The sequence below is a fragment of the Camelus dromedarius genome, chromosome 7, assembly GCF_036321535.1.
Source record: "Camelus dromedarius isolate mCamDro1 chromosome 7, mCamDro1.pat, whole genome shotgun sequence".
Classification (NCBI taxonomy): Eukaryota; Metazoa; Chordata; class Mammalia; order Artiodactyla; family Camelidae; genus Camelus; species Camelus dromedarius.
Window position 1 is genome coordinate 13186600 of NC_087442.1, and position 18429 is coordinate 13205028.

At 40.1% G+C, this 18429-nt stretch overlaps 2 protein-coding genes and 1 non-coding gene across 9 annotated transcripts in view; all 3 read right to left on the reverse strand.

The window, feature by feature from the left end:
- The window catches only part of LUC7L2 (LUC7 like 2, pre-mRNA splicing factor), a 52238-nt gene extending 44364 nt beyond the window's left edge, over nt 1–7874 (reverse strand). For 2 of the 7 annotated variants that reach the window (XM_031455463.2, XM_064487321.1), the window contains exon 1: nt 7448–7874. In XM_031455463.2, the coding sequence (XP_031311323.1) occupies nt 7448–7508 (61 nt within the window). In that variant the 5' untranslated portion in view covers nt 7509–7874. Of the gene's footprint in view, nt 1–4360; nt 4445–7447 lie in introns of those variants that run through there. The other 5 variants (XM_064487320.1, XM_031455459.2, XM_031455461.2 and 2 more) reach the window with 5 other exon arrangements.
- A 6369-nt stretch (nt 7875–14243) lies between these two features.
- On the reverse strand, nt 14244–17557 carry FMC1 (formation of mitochondrial complex V assembly factor 1 homolog). Its single transcript, XM_010983182.3, has 2 exons — nt 17367–17557; nt 14244–14539 (listed from the first exon to the last, which is right to left on the reverse strand). The coding sequence occupies exons 1-2, from the start codon at nt 17502–17504 to the stop codon at nt 14336–14338; spliced, it is 342 nt and encodes a 113-aa protein (XP_010981484.1). The 5' UTR covers nt 17505–17557; the 3' UTR covers nt 14244–14335.
- A 578-nt stretch (nt 17558–18135) lies between these two features.
- TRNAR-CCU (transfer RNA arginine (anticodon CCU)) lies at nt 18136–18208 on the reverse strand. Its single transcript has one exon. It is a non-coding gene; the product is annotated as a tRNA-Arg (tRNA).
- Nucleotides 18209–18429: the final 221 nt, after the last annotated feature.

Genomic DNA, 18429 nt, shown 5'->3' on the forward strand with positions numbered 1-18429 from the left:
CTCATAATACAAATACATGGTTTCTAAAATCTGAGGTGAATCAACTGTTTTCCTAGTAAGCATGCCCTGCTAGTTTTCTGTCCATAACTTAGAATCACAGCACTTCCCCCCAGTTTCTAGTCCAGTTTTCTCTGATAAGCAGCTTTTCCCACAGCCAGCACTTTTTCACACTTCCACTGTGGAAGAGGTTGGTGAAATCCTGCAGAATTCCTGACCACTATGGAATAAAGCATTAATGGAGAGGTAAAATCAAGCTAACTGAGGTAGCTTCATCCTAGAAGTCTAAATGGGCCCCTCTAGGGACTTCTAGATCTATCTCACAGGTGTGTACTTCTGTCTATTTCTAAGGAAAAGTCATTTCTACTCAGGGGCTTAGGTATAACAGTTCAAACAGTTTTCCTCTCACTGAGAAACTAGAATAGTATTTCCTGAAGAATGGGATTTGTACAGAAAGTGATTTTAGGTGTTATACGATTTCACCAACATGACATTTTAAACACCACTTGATTGAGTTAGTGGTGATTATCATGATGAAGAAAAAAATTTCCATCTGGCACTTAGTATTTAATTAACACATCTAAGGAGTTCTAATTTGTAGTATAGGTTAAGTGACAAAAGAGTCTAGTTATCTCTTGTAACACTGTGTTTTCACCGTATTTATTTTTCTGATGATATACTTTCATTTTAAAATTAGCTTATATTTTTAGAAAAGTGAGTTGACATAAAGAAAAAATATTAAACAAAAAGAAAACAGGGTAAAAAGAAAAAAGTAAAGATGATATATGTGACTATCATTTGGGAAACATTTATTCAGAACAGGGTTTCTCAAAATTTCATGTGCATTAGTCACGTGGAAGGCTTCTTAAAACACAGATTACTGGCCCCCAATCCCAAAACCTCTGATTTGGTAGGCCAGGGGTGGGTCCAAGAATGTGTGTTGTGTTTCTAACAAGTTCCCAGGTGATGCTAGGCTGCTGATCTGGGCATCACACTTTTGAGAAACACTGATCTAGAACAATGGTCAACAAGCTTTTCCTTAAAGGGCCAGACAGCAAATATTCTGAGTTTGCCAGCTATACGTCTATGTTGCAATTACCCAACTATGCTGTTGTAAGGCAAAGCAGCCACAGACAATATGTACACAAATGGGCATGACTGTGTTCCAATAAAACTTTATTTAAAAAAAACAGGTAGGCCATAGTGCCAACTCCCATCTAAAAAATACCCTCCTCAAGTAACTGAACAGGGTACGTTGTATAACATAATAGTAGAACAGAATATAAAAGCAGCTGAGCAACTAGGTATAGACACTATAGATACTATCCAATAAATATCCAACATATCTTATTGAAAGGTAAAGGTTTGGGAAGTTTAACTCTGAAAGAAAAAACTGATGTCTGCAGAAAACCAAGGTCTCAAAAAGACAAAAACAAAACAATTTACCATGTAATCAGGAGACATGACAAAAGACTCAGAAAGGGCAGCTCGTTAAACGCTTTTCATATTGAATCACAGAGGTCAAACATCATTGCACATGGTTCACAACTAAATTAGAACATACGGATCAGTATCTACTGAGTGTTTTTTAAGAAAAAAGTTTTGAAGACTCCTTCCTCTAGGCCATGTTATACATATATATGTATATATGTATATGGCCATGTTGTTGTAAACAGCAAAATATAACATTTACTCAGTTGACTGAGCTACATGTTACTTTCTGATGGCTTTGACTTTTCAAAGTCATAAGTTATTCTATTATAACAAACACATGAGGCTGTAGCCAATTTCAGAGTTTTTACAAAGTATTTTTCTCTACATTCTCTATAATTTTACAAAACTGCTTAACTGATCTATTTTGGCCTCACCGTCTAATTCTATCCCAGCAGCTGCTAGTGTTTGAGAATTTAAACTGAAGAGGAACAGAATGACATTTCTGCAGGTGCTGAATCCATAAGATCCGCGTCAAGTATAAACTTATCCTATCCCTCACTCCCTCGTTCTTTCTCCAGCAAATGTTTCAACTTTCATCTTCTTAGTCTACAATTTCTTAGTAGCCTGATTATTAAGTTGGGTAGTAGAATCACTTATGTGTCCTTGATGAAAATATTAACAGCCCTGGGGTTTTAGGATTCAGTCCATTTCAAGCACCTTTCTAAAATTCCATTTGTGAGGAGCACCTGCCTAATCTACCTAGTCTTACCCACACTTACTATTTGAAGCCATCTGCATATCTGCAACTTTTAACACCTGCCTGAACCCTTAGCAACCTGAAGCTTTAATGTGTATGAATCACCTGGTACTGAATACTCTGACCCACTAAACCTCACCCTCATCCATGACAGTTACTTGTTCTTGACTTCCTGCTACCTATCTTGAACAGGCAGCTCACTATTTATCCTTACATGACATCTTATCCAACCAAATCAAAGCATTTACTTATTGCTTATAGAACTTACGCAGTGATAGAGAATATGATTTTTCTTTGGTTTCAATTTATTTTTTTACCCGAAGCAAAAGTGTGTCTCAGAAGCACAGGTTTCCTTGAGGAGAGCTAAACTGTAGAGAATCCAAAAACAATGCAGAGTTGTGGAAGGCGATACTATTATTGTTTTCTGGGTTGTTCTGTAGATAGAAATATTATTCAGAGTTCAAAATGAGTTAAAGTATTTTAAAACGGATTCACTATGTGGGTGTTAACAGAGCTTTCAGCGTTTTGATATGCCTGAATCGCTGATAAAATCAAACATTTACTAAAACTCTGTTTAACCTTACGTTTAACTACTGTTCAACCTTATGTTTGCTAAAATTTCTTATAAAGAATTTAAAGAATTTACAAGCTCTGGAATTAGATACATCCCATTATTATTCAAAAAATGTGCACTTGTACATTAAAGGCTACGCCTCCTTCACTTAAAATGAACAAGCCAAGTGGAATAGAAGAATGACTTACAACTGACCAAGAAATAAATATGGTTCATACGTTAATGAGAGAAAATGAAAAGAAAATGCTCTCAATGTTGATGACAAGCAAGGAACAGAGATTACAGCAAAGATGATTTTATGAAGAAAATCCACTAAAGAAAACACTACTTCAACCTTTGATTCAGTAATTTATTTTGCAGAAAGGCAGCAATGTCATACCGTCCTATAGGTTCAAGAGTCACGTATCCCTAACCTTATATTAGAAAGAAGCAAATGACTTTCTGAACTGTATTTTCCTGAGTATCTCCTAGGATGCATTATCCTTTTAACTTTATATCCTGTAAACTGCAACTACTATACAATGTAAGTGAATGGAATAAATATTAAGTTATGATTAATATATTCTATTAACTGAGGAAGAACATTGTATGTTCAGAAAGATTACCATCAAAAATAGCTAAAATTATCTGAAAGCTTTAACTTGCCCTAAACATTCCCTAACCAAAAAGGACAACTAATAATGCTGTAAAATTCAATTCTATATTCTACATTCTATTAGTCTACTGGTTGTTTTTAAGGGCAGACTGTCATTTCTGGCCTGTTTAACCTTTCAGAGATGGTCTCCGCTCCCATTTAAAGGTTACAGGCAATTAAGAGATATGGAATCCTCAAAACTACCTTCTGTAACTTCCCTAGTTTCTAAACTTAGGATACAATCTAAATTCACATCCTCAATTGTGTTTAATTCCTATCCCTCAAAACTTGCAAGGCCTTTCTGGGATCAGGACCAGAGACTTCTCATAACCAAACTGTATCTGTTGGCAAATGGGCTTTAGCTAAGGGATATCCTTGTAATTAAACCAACTCAACAAAAATGACTGCAGTCTATGGGAGGATACTGAGTTCCTCCAACCACCACACAGACAATTCAGCTAAATTGATGTTTGAATTTTTCCAGGGTTGTTCCTCCCTGCTGTCAAATGGACTATGTTCTGGGAAAACAAATGATCCTTCTCCCTTCTATTAATGCTAACAACTAAAACAAAGGTATTGAGAAAATTTAATGTATTTTAAACTTCAGATAAAATAAGATACTAATTTATATCTACTTATGGTTCCTCTCTTCTAAAAAACTTAAAATATATTTATTTTTCAACATTTCTGAGGATAACATAGGAAATTATTTGGCTTCTCATTTAACGAATTATAGATTTAACTTCAGGCAAAAAAGGTTAATTGACTTACCCAAGGTTACAATTAGAGGTACAGCTGGGGCTAGAAACCAGGTCTCCTGAGTCTCAGCCCAGTGCTCTTTTCCTTAGCCCATGATGCCTTATCAGAAAAATCCAAATACAGTCAGACCCCCAGTTACATGGGTATGAGTTACACTGATTCACATATACAGACTTTATATAGTGTGACCAATGTTTCAACTCACGCGGTACCCTGCTTCCATTTATGCAGTATGCCAGGCATCGGCACGATTTTCAGTGGCACACAGGCGGTTGCCACCACCAGGGCCCTAGGCAAAATTGCAAAGAAGGCAAAGTTTGTCTTTGGCCCTCCCACTTCCCTTATGCATTCCTCTCCCACCTCCTGGTCATCCCCCTGCCCAGCCTCCCAGTGCCATCATGCTGCCCTCTGGTTGTTCAAAGCCTCCCACTTTCACCGCTCACCCAGCACTGGCCTTCCTGGAAGTGCCCAATGATCCAAAATTACCTCTCCATTTCCCTACTACTAAAACTCCTATTTCTGAGAATTTCAGTAAAGTTTAGGTAATCTCCATAATTAACTGATTTAAGTCATTCAAAATAAGTTATATTTAACAGACATATCTCCAAGGAGTTTAAAAAGGAACTAATTAAAAACTCTAATTTGGGGGAGGAAAGGAGGAAATCAATCTTTCATTAGGGGGTGGGGGAGGTGAAAGCGAAAGTGCCCTTGGCCTCCTTTGCTGCTTCAGTTTCCCTCACAGACAGGACACTAGGAGTTGAGGGGGTGGTTACTGCCACCCTGAGTCCCACTATCCAAAGACAGTGATTGTTTTATAGTTAGTCTCTGGGAATAAGAAAAATATGTATATATATATACATATATTACTACACAAATAAAATATATATATATATATATTTATTTATTTATTTATATATTGGACAGAGCTGCCTTAAATACCCTCCTACCTACCTTTTTCATGTCTCTCCTACCTCTTGGATCCCCATTTCCACATCTTAGTGCCAAAGACACCCAACAGAATTCCCTGTAAGCTGTTCCTGTGTCCAATACAAAACTTCCCATTATATGGTTTCAAATTACATGGTGTTATTCAGAAAGGTATCCATGTTTCCCTATCCCTGGATAACTTGAAGTTGATTGTACAATAAAAAAAAAAAAATCCTAATTATTTAAAGGTCCTGAATCATAACATAAAATATGTAAACTCATTTACTATCTGGTAAGAAGGAAAAGAATACTGATTCTTATCTTATTTACATAAAAGAACTAATTTGAAAATCTAAAAAAACATTCAATTCTTTTCCTTGAAAGTAGTATGTTTCTTTCTTCTGGCCCAACACAGCAGTGAAAATCCAGTCATTTCAGTTAAATAATACTGTGGACTTGTAAACATGAGTTCACTGGTAAATCCTCTTAGTCTGAAGGCAAAAAAAAATCCAGTAACAGACACAGAAAAATATAAATTTATTTGTAATACAAAGCACAGTGGATTTTAAGAAATCCAAGTTTCTGCTGATTACACACACAGGAAAAAATATATATATGTATGTATACACATACTTTAATTTAGCTTTGCAATACTAGATTGTGCCTAGTTTGGAAATTTATCAGGTGATCATAGTTACTTTGATCCAACTACCCTCCCAGTAAAATTAGGAAATTCAATCCACGTAGAAGGTACCAAAAATGGCATCCATCTAGGAATAAAAGGATCATCTAAAGTAAGTCTTGAATGATTTCTATAATTTTACTACAAAGATTATTCTGCCAGCTAAAAACCTGGATTAAGCCCCTTCTCAATATCATCTTCATAATGGAAAAGGAGCAATATTAAGACAAGCTGCAGTTATAAAAAAAACCATTCTTACCTAACAGTGAAAAATGATAATTGGTAGAAGTTTCTCCAGTGGCATTTTTAATTGATGTTAACTTTCAAGGGTTTACTACACAAATAAAATTCATTTCCTTCCCAAACTTCCCCTCCTCTCTATGCAACCACAAGTAGGTTTACGATCTTTACCTATTATTCTAAACAGTCTATAAAGAAAAGTTCCAAATATGAGTTTTATTAAAACTGAACTATGAACACTGAAAAACCAAAGTATGCACTGCTAAAAACATATTAATTCAATAAAATGTTTTTAATCTACTCGCATATTTTGCTGCAGAGCACTCAAGAAAATTATTATACCCATTGTTAAAAAGTGTGCCTTTTCTCTTAGGTCAAGCAATTAAAATAACTTGTCAAGAAAAAAGCATTTCTTTATTGGCTAAGAAACCATTCGCCTAAACAAGCAACATACAAAAATGAGCAAGTGTTTGGCTTTTTTAAGAGAGAAAGTACTAGACTAGATCTTTCCTCCCTATTAGCATGGATTTGAGTCGAATTTCAAAGAGTACATTACTAATCATCACCAAAAAGCAACAGCATCTATCTCATCTTTTTGTTTAGAAATTCTCTTTATGACAAAAAGATATCGAGTAATTAGTGGTTTTCTATACAGATTCTAACCTAAGCGCCTGAAAGGATCGTTGTTTCCCTCAATTCTACTTCACTGGGCACCACATTTTCAAAATGGTTCTATTTGGGGCACATGTAAGGTTTGTCAATATTTACTGAACAAAGCCTCTATTAAATTGTCTAACAAAATGGAGGTCTCTCGGAAAAAAACAGGCCGTTAACATTTTTCTTTTCACAAAATGGGCCAAACACACCCACTTCAAGAACCATGGTTTGGGTCAGATTTTCCCTTAAGGATGGTTGTTTCCGTGAGGGGATCAAGAATGCATCTCTAGGACTGGATTCCTAGCAAAGGTTTCCTCGGACCCAGGTAAGGGCTGGGTTGGGGGTGGGAACCACTTCTCTCTGGACACTCTGGAGGGCGGCGGCGAGGGATGATCTCAAAGCTCAGGGTTAAGGAATTAGTTCTGGGGGCGGATGCTTTAGCGGTCCGCAGGTACCTGATCAGCGACAAAACAGGCCGCCGACTACGCAAGAGAGACGTGGGCTCTCCCGTCCCAGCCAAGTCAACACTGAATGCTCAAACTCTCCCTTCTGCCTCCAGGCCCCGCCTGACCCCATTGGCAGCGGTTCCCGCCAATCCACTCGGTCGCCGCCCCCTAAGCCCGCCTGCCAAGCCTTGATTGGATGGGACGGGAGCCGGGACCTCGTGTTACCAATCTGGGAGCCCCTTACTCAGCCACACACATAAGCCCAGGTGCGCCCACGGAGCCCCTTCCCCTTGCCTTCCCAGTCCCTTCCCCCACCCCCAGGGCACTGGCAGACACTTACCGTCCCGGGAGGTGCCCATCAACTGGTCCAGCATCGCGCGCATCTGGGCCTGCGCCGACATGGCGGCGGCGTAGCGGGCGGACGGGCGGGGGTGGGGCGCAGACCGGGCCCTTTCGGGCGGGGGGGACAAGGGGAAGGGGTGGGGGAGGTGAGACGCTGTCTCAGTTGCCGCCGCTGCCTCGAGGCGTGCGAAAAAGGAGCCGGAGGGATTGTAGGAGAGTCCGGGCTGCGCTCCTCACGACGACGCGTACGCGGAAGGCGGCAGCCCCCGAAAGCGACCCTCGTTCCCTCACTCTCCGTCGGGTTCCTGCGACAGAAGCGATACCAGCTAAGCAAGCTCTCGTCTCCTACACCACCACCCGCCAGCAGACGTCAGCCCCCCCTCCAAGCTCTGACGCCGCTCGCCGCCACCGTCGCCGCGACGTGAGCGCGCACGCTCCTCGCGCTTAGTCGTTTCCCGCGGGGCTCCACCAACTGGCGTCCAACTGTATTTGCCCCGCCCTCCCCGCCCCGCCCCCCCCCCCCCGAGACGGGTTCCACCCTAACGGCTCTCAGGCGCGTGCACGCGGGTCTCTCCCGCCCCTACCCGCTAGATCTCGCGAGACTCAGCGAACGCCCGAACCCGATCCGCCCCGGGTGCCAAACCTCAAGCTCCAGGCTGCAGGTCTTCTAGGGCCGCGCCGCACTGTGCTGGCGAACCAGACCCAAGTTAGCCAATGTGCCAGAGGTTAGCCCGAGTCGAAAGTAAGTAGAGATCCTGCCCGTCGTTTCCACTGAGGTTAGCAGTCTTAGCTAATCTGGGCGTATTCCTGACGAATACTTACTGACCAACGAAGTCGTTTTCAGGCGCCCGCCTGAAAATCGTGTAGACTCAACCTTTTTCTCACTGCTGCCCCACCCTCTGCAGGAGTCCGGAGATCTGGCAGCTGGGTCGTTTTCCTTAATCTATGCAGGGAGGCTTTAAGCCCCCCGAACTGGGATAGGTCAGGTTCAGGAAATAACGCCTGAAATTACTACACTAGGAAACAGGCCAAGGCCATCTAACCCATTCGGATTTATCATCGTTACTTATGTAGCAAGAATCTGTTAGTCTAAATTGGAAACTAAAAATTAAGCAGTATTTTGAGAAAGGAAAGGAGGTAGTCTTGTGGAGAATTTTGTTTCCTGCTTGAGAGCTAAATTTGAAGGATAAGGCCTTTTGAATATATTGACAACGAAAACGACAGCGTGTGGGTTCTTAGCTTGCCATCACCCTGCATTCAAAACGTAGGTCGACCGATTACTAACTGTGGGACCTTCAGCAATTTATTTCTTAATCGCACGTCTAATGGAGATAGGCATACAAACCTTATAGCACTGTTGTGAGGGCTAAAGGAGCTAACAGAAAATGCCTAGCGCAGAGTCTTCTGGTGTTTTAACTTCTTTAATGTAAACTTAATCCTCAAGATGAGATATACTTTGAAAGGAAATAATGGTAAAATTTTATTTCATTGGGATTTTATATACATCACCTTGAAACTTACAACTTATTAGGAAGATCAATAAAAAAAAATGAACATGAAATAGTAATTGTTGTCCCCAGATCCCTTTGAATGCATATCTGGCCGATAAAAATCTTGGAATCACAGCAGTGTTTAGTAACTGACAAAAGAGCTTCCCTCCAGTTATTTAGAGAACTGAAAACTCACCTCCAAATACATGGAATATCATCCTTTGAAAACTATTTACAGTAAAAGAAAAATTACAAATTAATATGTCCTAGAGGAGTGCAATGTTATATATACAATCTCCTTAGGAGGAAAATACACTAAAATGTTGAATATGTGTTAGTGAGGAGATTTTAATTTTTTTCTCTCTTCCTTTCTGGTTGCTTGCATTTTAGATGTATCTTATTTAAAAGAACATACAGTTGTGTTTTTTTTAATAACATTTTTAATAAGACTCACTCTTTTAATTGAGGCATTTAATCATTTATATGTAATTATGTAAATAGGCTTAAAGCTCTTATTTTGTCTATTTGTTTCACCTGTTTTATGTTTAATTTTCTTTTGTCTTGCCTGCCTTTTAATAATTCCGTTGTTTCCCCTTCTAGTAGTTTGTAAATTTTAGTCTGTTTTTATTATTTTAGCAGTTACCCTATAAGTTATAACAGGCATTTTTAACAGATCAAAGTCTATAATTTAATCAGTACCTTTATTCTTTCCCCAGGGAGATAATACAGAAAACCTAAAAAACTTAACTCCATTTAAGCTCTTCCCAAGTTATGTGCTCTTGTCATCATGTGTTTTAGCTCATGGTTTTACACTTCTTTGCTCTTCTTTCCTTCTCCCTTTCCAATTAGGATCATTTCCCTTTTGTCTGTGTTTAAACTTTAGGACAGGAGTCAGCAATCTACAATCCACTCATCAAATCCAGGCCACTGCCTATTTTTGTGAGTAGTTTCATTGGAATACCGCCAGGCTCATTCATTTGCTATTGTTTATGGCTTCTTTTGCACTACAACAGCAGAGTTCAGTGGTTGTGGCAGATACCACACCCTGTGGCCTGCAAGACTGAAATATTTACTTTCTGGCTTTTTAGGGAAGTTTCAACGTTTGCATTTGTGTTGGTCTGCTAGTAAGGAAGTCTTCTATTTTTGTTGGTTTGAAAAGATCTTTATTTTGCCTTTCCTAATTCTAGATGAGTATTTCCCTTGGGCATAGAATTCTAAGTTGTAAGTTACTTTCTTTCGGCACATAGATTCTGTCATTCATTAACAGAATTAAAAGTTTGTTTTCTTTGTAAATTTTTTTTTAATTTTTAAAGTTTAGTAACACTTACCTGAAAAAACAAAAACCTCTGTGAATATGTGTAAGTGTACATTCTAGCAATGATATCCATTCCTTAAGGAATAAGGTCTCATAAGGAAACAGGAACTTACATAAAAGTAGGGTTAAATCTATACATGCAAGAAACTAGGTAATTAAAAATTAGAATAGGTACAAGTAACATAACATTTTGCTAGTCATCCAGAGCAGACAACTATTCATCTTACTGTAATTAATAAACTAAATATAGTAAATAATTAAAGACTATACAGTAAAGTTTTGTATTACAGTTATTCTTGGGGCATCAGTGCATACCTACTATCAAATTTTATAAACAGGATTCCTGTTAATTTAAATGTAGATCAAAAAATTCAAATTCTGTGTAAATTATTTATCTTTTAGTTAGGTGAATTAAAAATTTATGTTACAAACAGAATGTGCCTTGGATTAGCCTGCCTTTAGTTCACAACCTCACAGCCTTCTTCCTCCCACCACACACATTATCTTATATGTGAACCTTTTGTTCTTATCATTATGTTCATATTTGTATCTATAACAGTTACCCAGACAGGGGACAAGCAAAGTACTAATAACTCAATACTTTAGAGCCGGAAACAATTCTAGTTAAAATGCATAAACATTTGAAGTTTATGGAGAAGAGAAATAGCAAGAGCCAAACCTGAACTGAGTGAACTAGTTGACTGGTCTTTAAAACAGGGGAATTAAAAGCAATAAGCATCTATAAACCAAGCCAAGAGAAAAGGAAGGAATGGTTAATAGTGTCAAAAACGCTCCCTAGAGATCAGCAAGATAAGGAATAAACCATTGGGTTTAGTGGCCTGAAGATCACTTGTAAACTTGCAAGGCAGTTCTAGTTAAGAGGGAGAAACCAGACTGCAGTGGATTGAGAATGAGTGGCAGTGAAAAATGCAGTAGATGTATACATGAAACAAAATGGATTATGACCTCAAAATCACTATGCTGAGCAAAAGAAACCAACTCAAAAGAGTACATACTGTATGACTGCATTTGGATGAAATACTTGAACAGGCCAAACTAATCTATGGTGACAGCAAGCAGGTCAGTGATTGCTGGGGACCAGGTGTGGGAAAGGGAAGTTGTCTGCAAAGGATCACAAGGGGACTTTGTGGGGCAATGAAAATGTTCTGTAGCTTTATCGGGGTGGTTATTACACAGGTGCATTCATTTGTCATTATTCATTGACCTGTATAATTATATATAAATTATACCTCAATACAACTTATTTAAGTTCAAAAAAATGTAGAAAATGAAAACAACTCATTGAATACATTTATTCAGTTTGTTTGTGAAGAGGAACAAGAGAAGATAGTAGCTGAAAAGGTACGTGAATTAAAGCCGAGTACAGCTGACCCTGAACAGTGTGTGCACAGCACTGGTCCACTTACACCGGGATCTTTTCAATAGTAAAACACTGCAGTGCTACCCTACCTGCAGTTGGTTGAATCCGCAGATGCAGAACCATGGAGGGAGGGCCAACTGTAAGTTATACTCGGGAGTTTTGACTGTGCAGAGGGTCGGTGCCCCTAATCCCCTGAATTGTTCAAGGTCAACTATAGTTGTTTTTAAGTGGGAGACCCTCGAGCACATTTAAATGCTGATAGAATTCAGTGAGAGGAAGCAGCTGAAGTTAAAAGGACAGCAGGTCAGAGACAGCAAGTGAAGGAATGTGATAAAGCATGTACCACATCAAAACGTGGAGTAGTGAGTCAACACAGGGCCAAAACCTCAGGATCCCCTAGTTCTAGGACATTCCCAGTACAGAAAGTTTATCGCTAGTACAGTTCGTGTTCCAGAATCAGTTCCTTCTATTCCTAACATTGAGTTCAGCTAATTCTGGATGGTAAGACCATTGATAAGAGGTACAGGTTGATTATATATGGACAGAAATGGCCTGAGTGAATGACTTAAACTAGGAAATAACTTGTCTATATTTCAGAAGACTGGTGACAGCAGGCCTTAGGGAAGGATTCGTGATGAAAGAACACATGTGTGACTTAAAATGAAAACAAGATTTTCCTTTTGTCAGGCACTTATGTACTGTGCAACTCTTTTATGTGAACATTATTCTCATTTATTACAGCCACCTTGTTGGCATTCTTATCCTGTGGAAGCGGGAGAAGGTCAGGTCACCTAACCTGCCTAAGAACACACAGGTGGAAAATTGTAAAGGTGGGATTAAAGCCTAGGCCTAGATGACTTCAAACCCATAATAAATATTTCTTACCCTGTTAGGCAATTCTGCCTCAAATCTCTTTCTTTAAAAAATGTTATTTATTGATAAACAAGTTTATACTGTATAGCACAGGTAACTATATTCAGTATCTTGTAGTAACTTACGGTGTAAAAGAATATGAAAACAAATATATGTATATGTTTCATGTATGACTGAAGCATTGTGCTGGACGCCAGAAATTGACACAATATTGTAAACTGACTATACTTCAATAAAAATATATGCACCAAAGTTATTCATTGTATATACAATATTTTGACAAAAGTAATAAAAACATCAGTCTATCCTAATTCTTTTGCTTTCTTCATCTTAGCAAAGTAAAACATTTTTGGATAATAAACCTATGACCATGAAACAAAGCAGGGGGAAAATCTTAAACATTACTATTTTTTTTAATCTGTTCAGTTGAGAAATGCTTGGTTTGACTTATTAATACTATTATTTTAATGTTAATCTCTTAGAAGAAACAGATGATGTTTTGAAATGCTTTATGAATATTTCTGTTCAGATTGTATTCCTCCTAGTGAGTAGAACTGAACCTTGCATTCAAAACACTGATTGAGGAGGACGGTATAGCTCAGTGGTAGAGTGCGTGCCTAGCATGCACGAAGCCCTGGGCTCAATCCCCAGTACCTCCATTAATAAATAAGTAAACCTAATTAATGCTCCCCTTAAAAAAAAAAACACTGAGTAACTGTCTGTGTAAGTCACTGTGGAAGGTGCCTTGTAAACAAAAATGAATGAGACATGGTCCTTACTCTAAAGGAGCTGCAGTCCAAGGGAAAAGAGAGATGTCTATAGTCATAATACCTGGAGAAACTAACATATAATATACTACCACAGATAAAGAACTACTGGTAGTTCACAGAGAATTTTCATTTGAGGAATTCAAGACATTAGAGGCAAGGGGACCATTTAGAAGTCTAGCTTATGAATGCAGCCAAAACACTACCGGCGCTTAAACTAGGACAGATGCAGTGATGCTAACAGTTCTTGCAGAAGCAGAACTTACTGACTGGATGTGGAGGGTGAGGAGGAGAAATACAGAATGAAGCCCAAGTTCTTGATGGGCAGCCAAATGCATGGTGGAGCCCTTCACCCTGATAGAGAATTTAAGAGGAAGAGCAATTTGACTAGGAGGGCAGAAGGCAGAAGTCAGTGTGCTCACTCCATCTTCCCTCTCGGGCTTCCTGCAGCCTGTAGTTGACGGTGGCCATGACCTAAGGGTCTGCTCTGTCCGGCCAAAGGGAGATAACAGTGCCCACTGTTGCTAGCCCATCTTGCTGACCTTAATTCAACCCACATCTTTATATATCCCTTCACTAACTCACTCTCCTCAGTAACCCTAGTTGAGTGTGCCATCTGTTTTCTACCAGGACCATAACATCATATTTGTGTATTTTTTAATAAAAGTCTATCTGTATAATTGTTTATGCATAGGAAACATCTGGAAAGATGCCCACCTAATTGCTAGTAATTGTTACCACCTGATAACGGGGTTGGGAGGGGCAAGGGAAAAGATAAGAGGGCTTTACGTTATGTACCTATATACCATGTGAATTCCTTACCAATAGGGTGTTATTACTTTTAAAATAAAAATAGGGTTTTTTTTTTAACTAAATCAAGAACATCAGCCTAGTGTAAGAACGTCAGTAAATTCACTGAGTAAAGATGAAACCTAAGAAACAGTCAACAAAATTACAAAGAAAACCCCTAAACTTTAAAAAAGAATTTAATGATAAATACATATCAAAAGAAACAATTAAATTCTTGTACGAAGGCAGCATCCAAGGAATCTCTCCATTTTCATGGCTCCCAGCCCTTCCCTCCAGGCTGCTGGGGCAACTTGAGACCCACTAAGCCAGCCGACTCCTCCACTGAGCGCTCACCCTTGCCATGAAATTCCTGATGAAGGGCCACGTGTGCTCGGATGCTCCGGAGGAGGCAGAGATAGGTGGCAGCCTGGAAATGAAGTTCATGCTGGGCTCTGCACAACTTCTCACTGGTGACCTAGAGAAGTAGCAAGGTCAGATATTATACAGGCAATCTGTAATTGCTGATTAGGAAAGCTGGCCTCCAGTTAGTTGAAGAGGAATTTTACAAGGAGTTTCACTAAAGCATTTCATTAGGTGTCCTCCAATTTTAATACTGGAAAAAGTTCTCTCTTCTTTCAACACCCTTATTTAATGAATGAGGAAACTAAAGCCCAGAGAGAGGCTCCATGGTTGGTTAATGGCAGAGATGGGGAACTAGAATCAGGTCACTGATCATTAATGTTGCCTAAGGAATAAAATATAGAACTTTCTCCCCTTCAAACAAATGAAGGGCGGCTTTATTTTATGAGACTGTGGACTTAATGTGGCATATGCCTTTCATTTCAATGAAAATTAAAAACTTTATCTGAAAAATAGCTTTGTCCTCAGCAGTAACAAAATGAAGGTTTTATATATAAAGTAAAATGAATATGTTGATATTACTTAATTTTCCTTGCTCTCACAATTCACTTATTCATCTTAAAAATCTGTATTCTGATGACCTTAAGAAGCTGGAAACTCCATATCCATTCTGAAGTCCCTGGTGACTCCAAACCCTGTTTTTTTCCTTCATCATAATTAACTTCCAGATTAAGTAAATTAGTATACAGACTTAACTTGACAAGTTTTATATTCTGAGGTTGTGAGAAAGGGACAGGAAAGGTGAGACAGATATGTGTGCATAGCCTCAAGTAACTTAAGGAGCCTTATCCAAGTATGGATTAATCTCTGGGCACCAATGCCTACATATGTCTTTCTTTGCCCTGTCTTTATTTGACTGTCTAGGTTTGGACTCTGAAAACTAGAAAGTGTGGTTTAAGATTTGCAGGTCATAAAAGTGAAAATGGCACTTACAAGCTGCTCAAAAATAGAATTCATCTGCTTTAATCAATTTAACTTTTTATAATTAAAAATTTGAGAGCACAACACTAATGTCAAACAACAAAGGGTAACATTTCTATTATGTAAGTCTAAATTGTAAGTCTAAATTCTGTTAGCGTAGAACAGGAGATAACTTATCTTGACCCAGCAGAGCCTGAATCATGAGGACTCGGGAGAGCAGGGTCAGCAACATAACATAGTAAGTGAACCGCAATAGACCAAAAGAGATCTAATGAATTAGAAAACTGTATTTTCCCTAAGGAGAAAGGGGAGACTACTCCCTAACGGAATCCCTTAAATTTAGGGAAAGGAGAGAGGAAATGGGCATAGATGACTAGCAAGTTAGCTCTGAGCCACTGAGCAAGAAATAAACACCATTCCCCACATCCTCATATGCATTCCACAGACTGGTGTTCCTGGAATTTGTACCATGAATTTCAGATGTTATTTCCAAGGAATTCCAGAGCCATTACCAAGCTTCTCTCAAAAGCAATCATGTTGCTTTCATAAGGTACAGCTATAATCACTTCACCTGTAAAAACCTTATAGTGATCTCCCATTACAGTTACAATAAAGTAGAAATTCCTGCCTATCGAGTACCCCATCTTCCTCCACTTCACCCACCACACCCCCAGCCTTAACTGTTCTCAACTGGCAGCTCCTCTCAGCTCTGGGCTTTCAGTTGTGCAACTTCTTCACCTTGACCTCATCTTCCCCTCCCCCTATTTACTTGCTAAGTCAATTCATTCTTCAAGTCCCTGCTTATCGAAGGGCTACCCCTTCTGTATACCAGGACCCTTGCAGTCTGTTTACTTCTTTTGCACTTGTTTAACTGCTTGGTTAGTGTCCTCAGGTGGATTGTAATCTTCTTAAGACAGGACCCATTTGGATCTTATTCGTCATTTTTAGCCAAGTTCCTAGAAGTCCCTAATATTGTGGCCTTTTACAAATTAGTTCAATTTTAGTTCTAACATTTTGCACTCTAACTTCCATGGCTTAGAAAATCAACAGTTAGGATGACGGTTCTCCCCTTTCCCACAATGCTCAAAGGACGGTAAATTTCCTTCCCTGAAGCCCAAGCTGACTCTCCAATTTATTATTTCTGAGATAGCCTACAACTTCTTTCCAAGCCAGATCCGTATCTCTAAAGGCAGCAATTAAATGGAAGACTTATTTGGAACCAAGTAACCTAGATTCTATTCACATGCTTGTACAGATCAACTGTCCCCGAGCCTCAGTTGCCCCATTTGAAAAATGAAACTATCTTCCATCCGATCTTGTATAATTGGGGTATGGAGTGTGGATTTCACAAAGGAATTTTCCAAGGGTGGCCTACCATATGTTCATATTTATCCACTACAGACGGTAAAACTATCTGGTCATATATCACGTTAATGTAAATGACAGTACAACCTCATTAGACGTTTCTAGTTCTGCTCTACAAGGCACCATTTTCTGAAGTGGCATAGAGGGTACAAAAGTAAACACTGTCCTACTCTTCAAGAAGCTCCTAGTATTCCTCTCTACATCAAAAATTACTTCTCAGAATACCTCTACTAGGAGAAGGAGGGTGGTGGATAGATGCTGTGGCTAGTGACCCTACACTCTCCACCAAAACATCTTTTTTCTTGTCCCTTTCTATCATCTCCATTTTACTTTCCTCTGACTTTCCCTTCCGCACAGGGCCGAAGACAGCCAATGAAATCTTCAGGGACGGTTTTGCTCTCCCGCCGGTCCTCGGTTAGTTCCCGGGCTTAGGCGGTAGACCAGCGCATGGGGCCTGCTTGGCCGGAGCAGGGCCGGGTGGGAGGGTCGGCCTCAGAAACGAGCAGGAGGCCAGCGCACTCTACCGCCGCCCCGACCCCATTCTCCCTCCCGCCCCGGGAAAGGGACGCTAGAACGTCCCGACACGGGCTTCGTACCCGATGTGCTCGGAAAGCCTTCACGAGGTACCGATAGGCCGCAGTGTCGCGATAGGGTCGGCCAGTGGCCGCGTTCAAGTAGCGCAACTCCCGTAGAAGGCCTCGCCAGGTGCGCGCCGGCGACCCCAACGCCGCCATTTCCCCGTCCTCCAAGCCTGGTGCGGGCCTGCGCCCTACGCCTCTCACTCCCTCACCCCCACCCCCCGCCCACCTGCTCCATAATACGGTGGGAACCAGACTGCCGGTTCCACCTATCAGCTGCAGGGCAGTGGGAGGTCTCACTTCCCTTCTCTGCGGAGCGTTGTTAATCGAACGCCGAGAGACGCCCTAAGGAGTTAAGGGAAAAGCAAACGAAAGCCAAGTGTAACCAAATTGCCTGGAGAACGGGCCGGGGGAGGGAAAAGGAGGTCCTTTTCTGACTGCGTCACTTCAGACGCCATTAGCTGACTTCCCGCTGAGTCGCGAGAAAATTAAGGGCGTGTCAGAAGTTGATGTCGATTTGAAACAGAAAACTTTGAGGGTTGTTTTTGTTTTTGTTTTTTTAGGGGGAATATGAAAATTGACTTCCCAGAAATCTTAACAAGACCACGACTCAGAGGAAGTATTCTGACTCGCACACTGTAGCTCCAAGTATAGAAAAACTACACATACACTTCCCATCTTTGAAGAGGAAAATTAAGTTAGCCTATTTTGCTATAAATACTTAAGGAAAAAGGCAAACGTTCTATTTAAAGGTTTATTTAAACTTACTAAAAGGCAAAACGTCAACCACCCCAGATGGGACTCGAACCCACAATCCCTGGCTTAGGAGGCCAATGCCTTATCCATTAGGCCACTGGGGCTTATGTGAACAACCTGCTCAAACAACGTATTCAATGTTTTTCCTGTTTCATACGTCATCGTCATCCCAATATCCTTTCAACCTATCCTAGGAAACCACAACTAACAGCATTATGAGGGGCGAGGCATGCTGGGAGTTGTAGTTCAAGTAACAAAAACCCGCGTTACAGCTACAAAGATTTTACCCTCGGAACAGCACCGATGCGCCGGACGGAAAACGGGA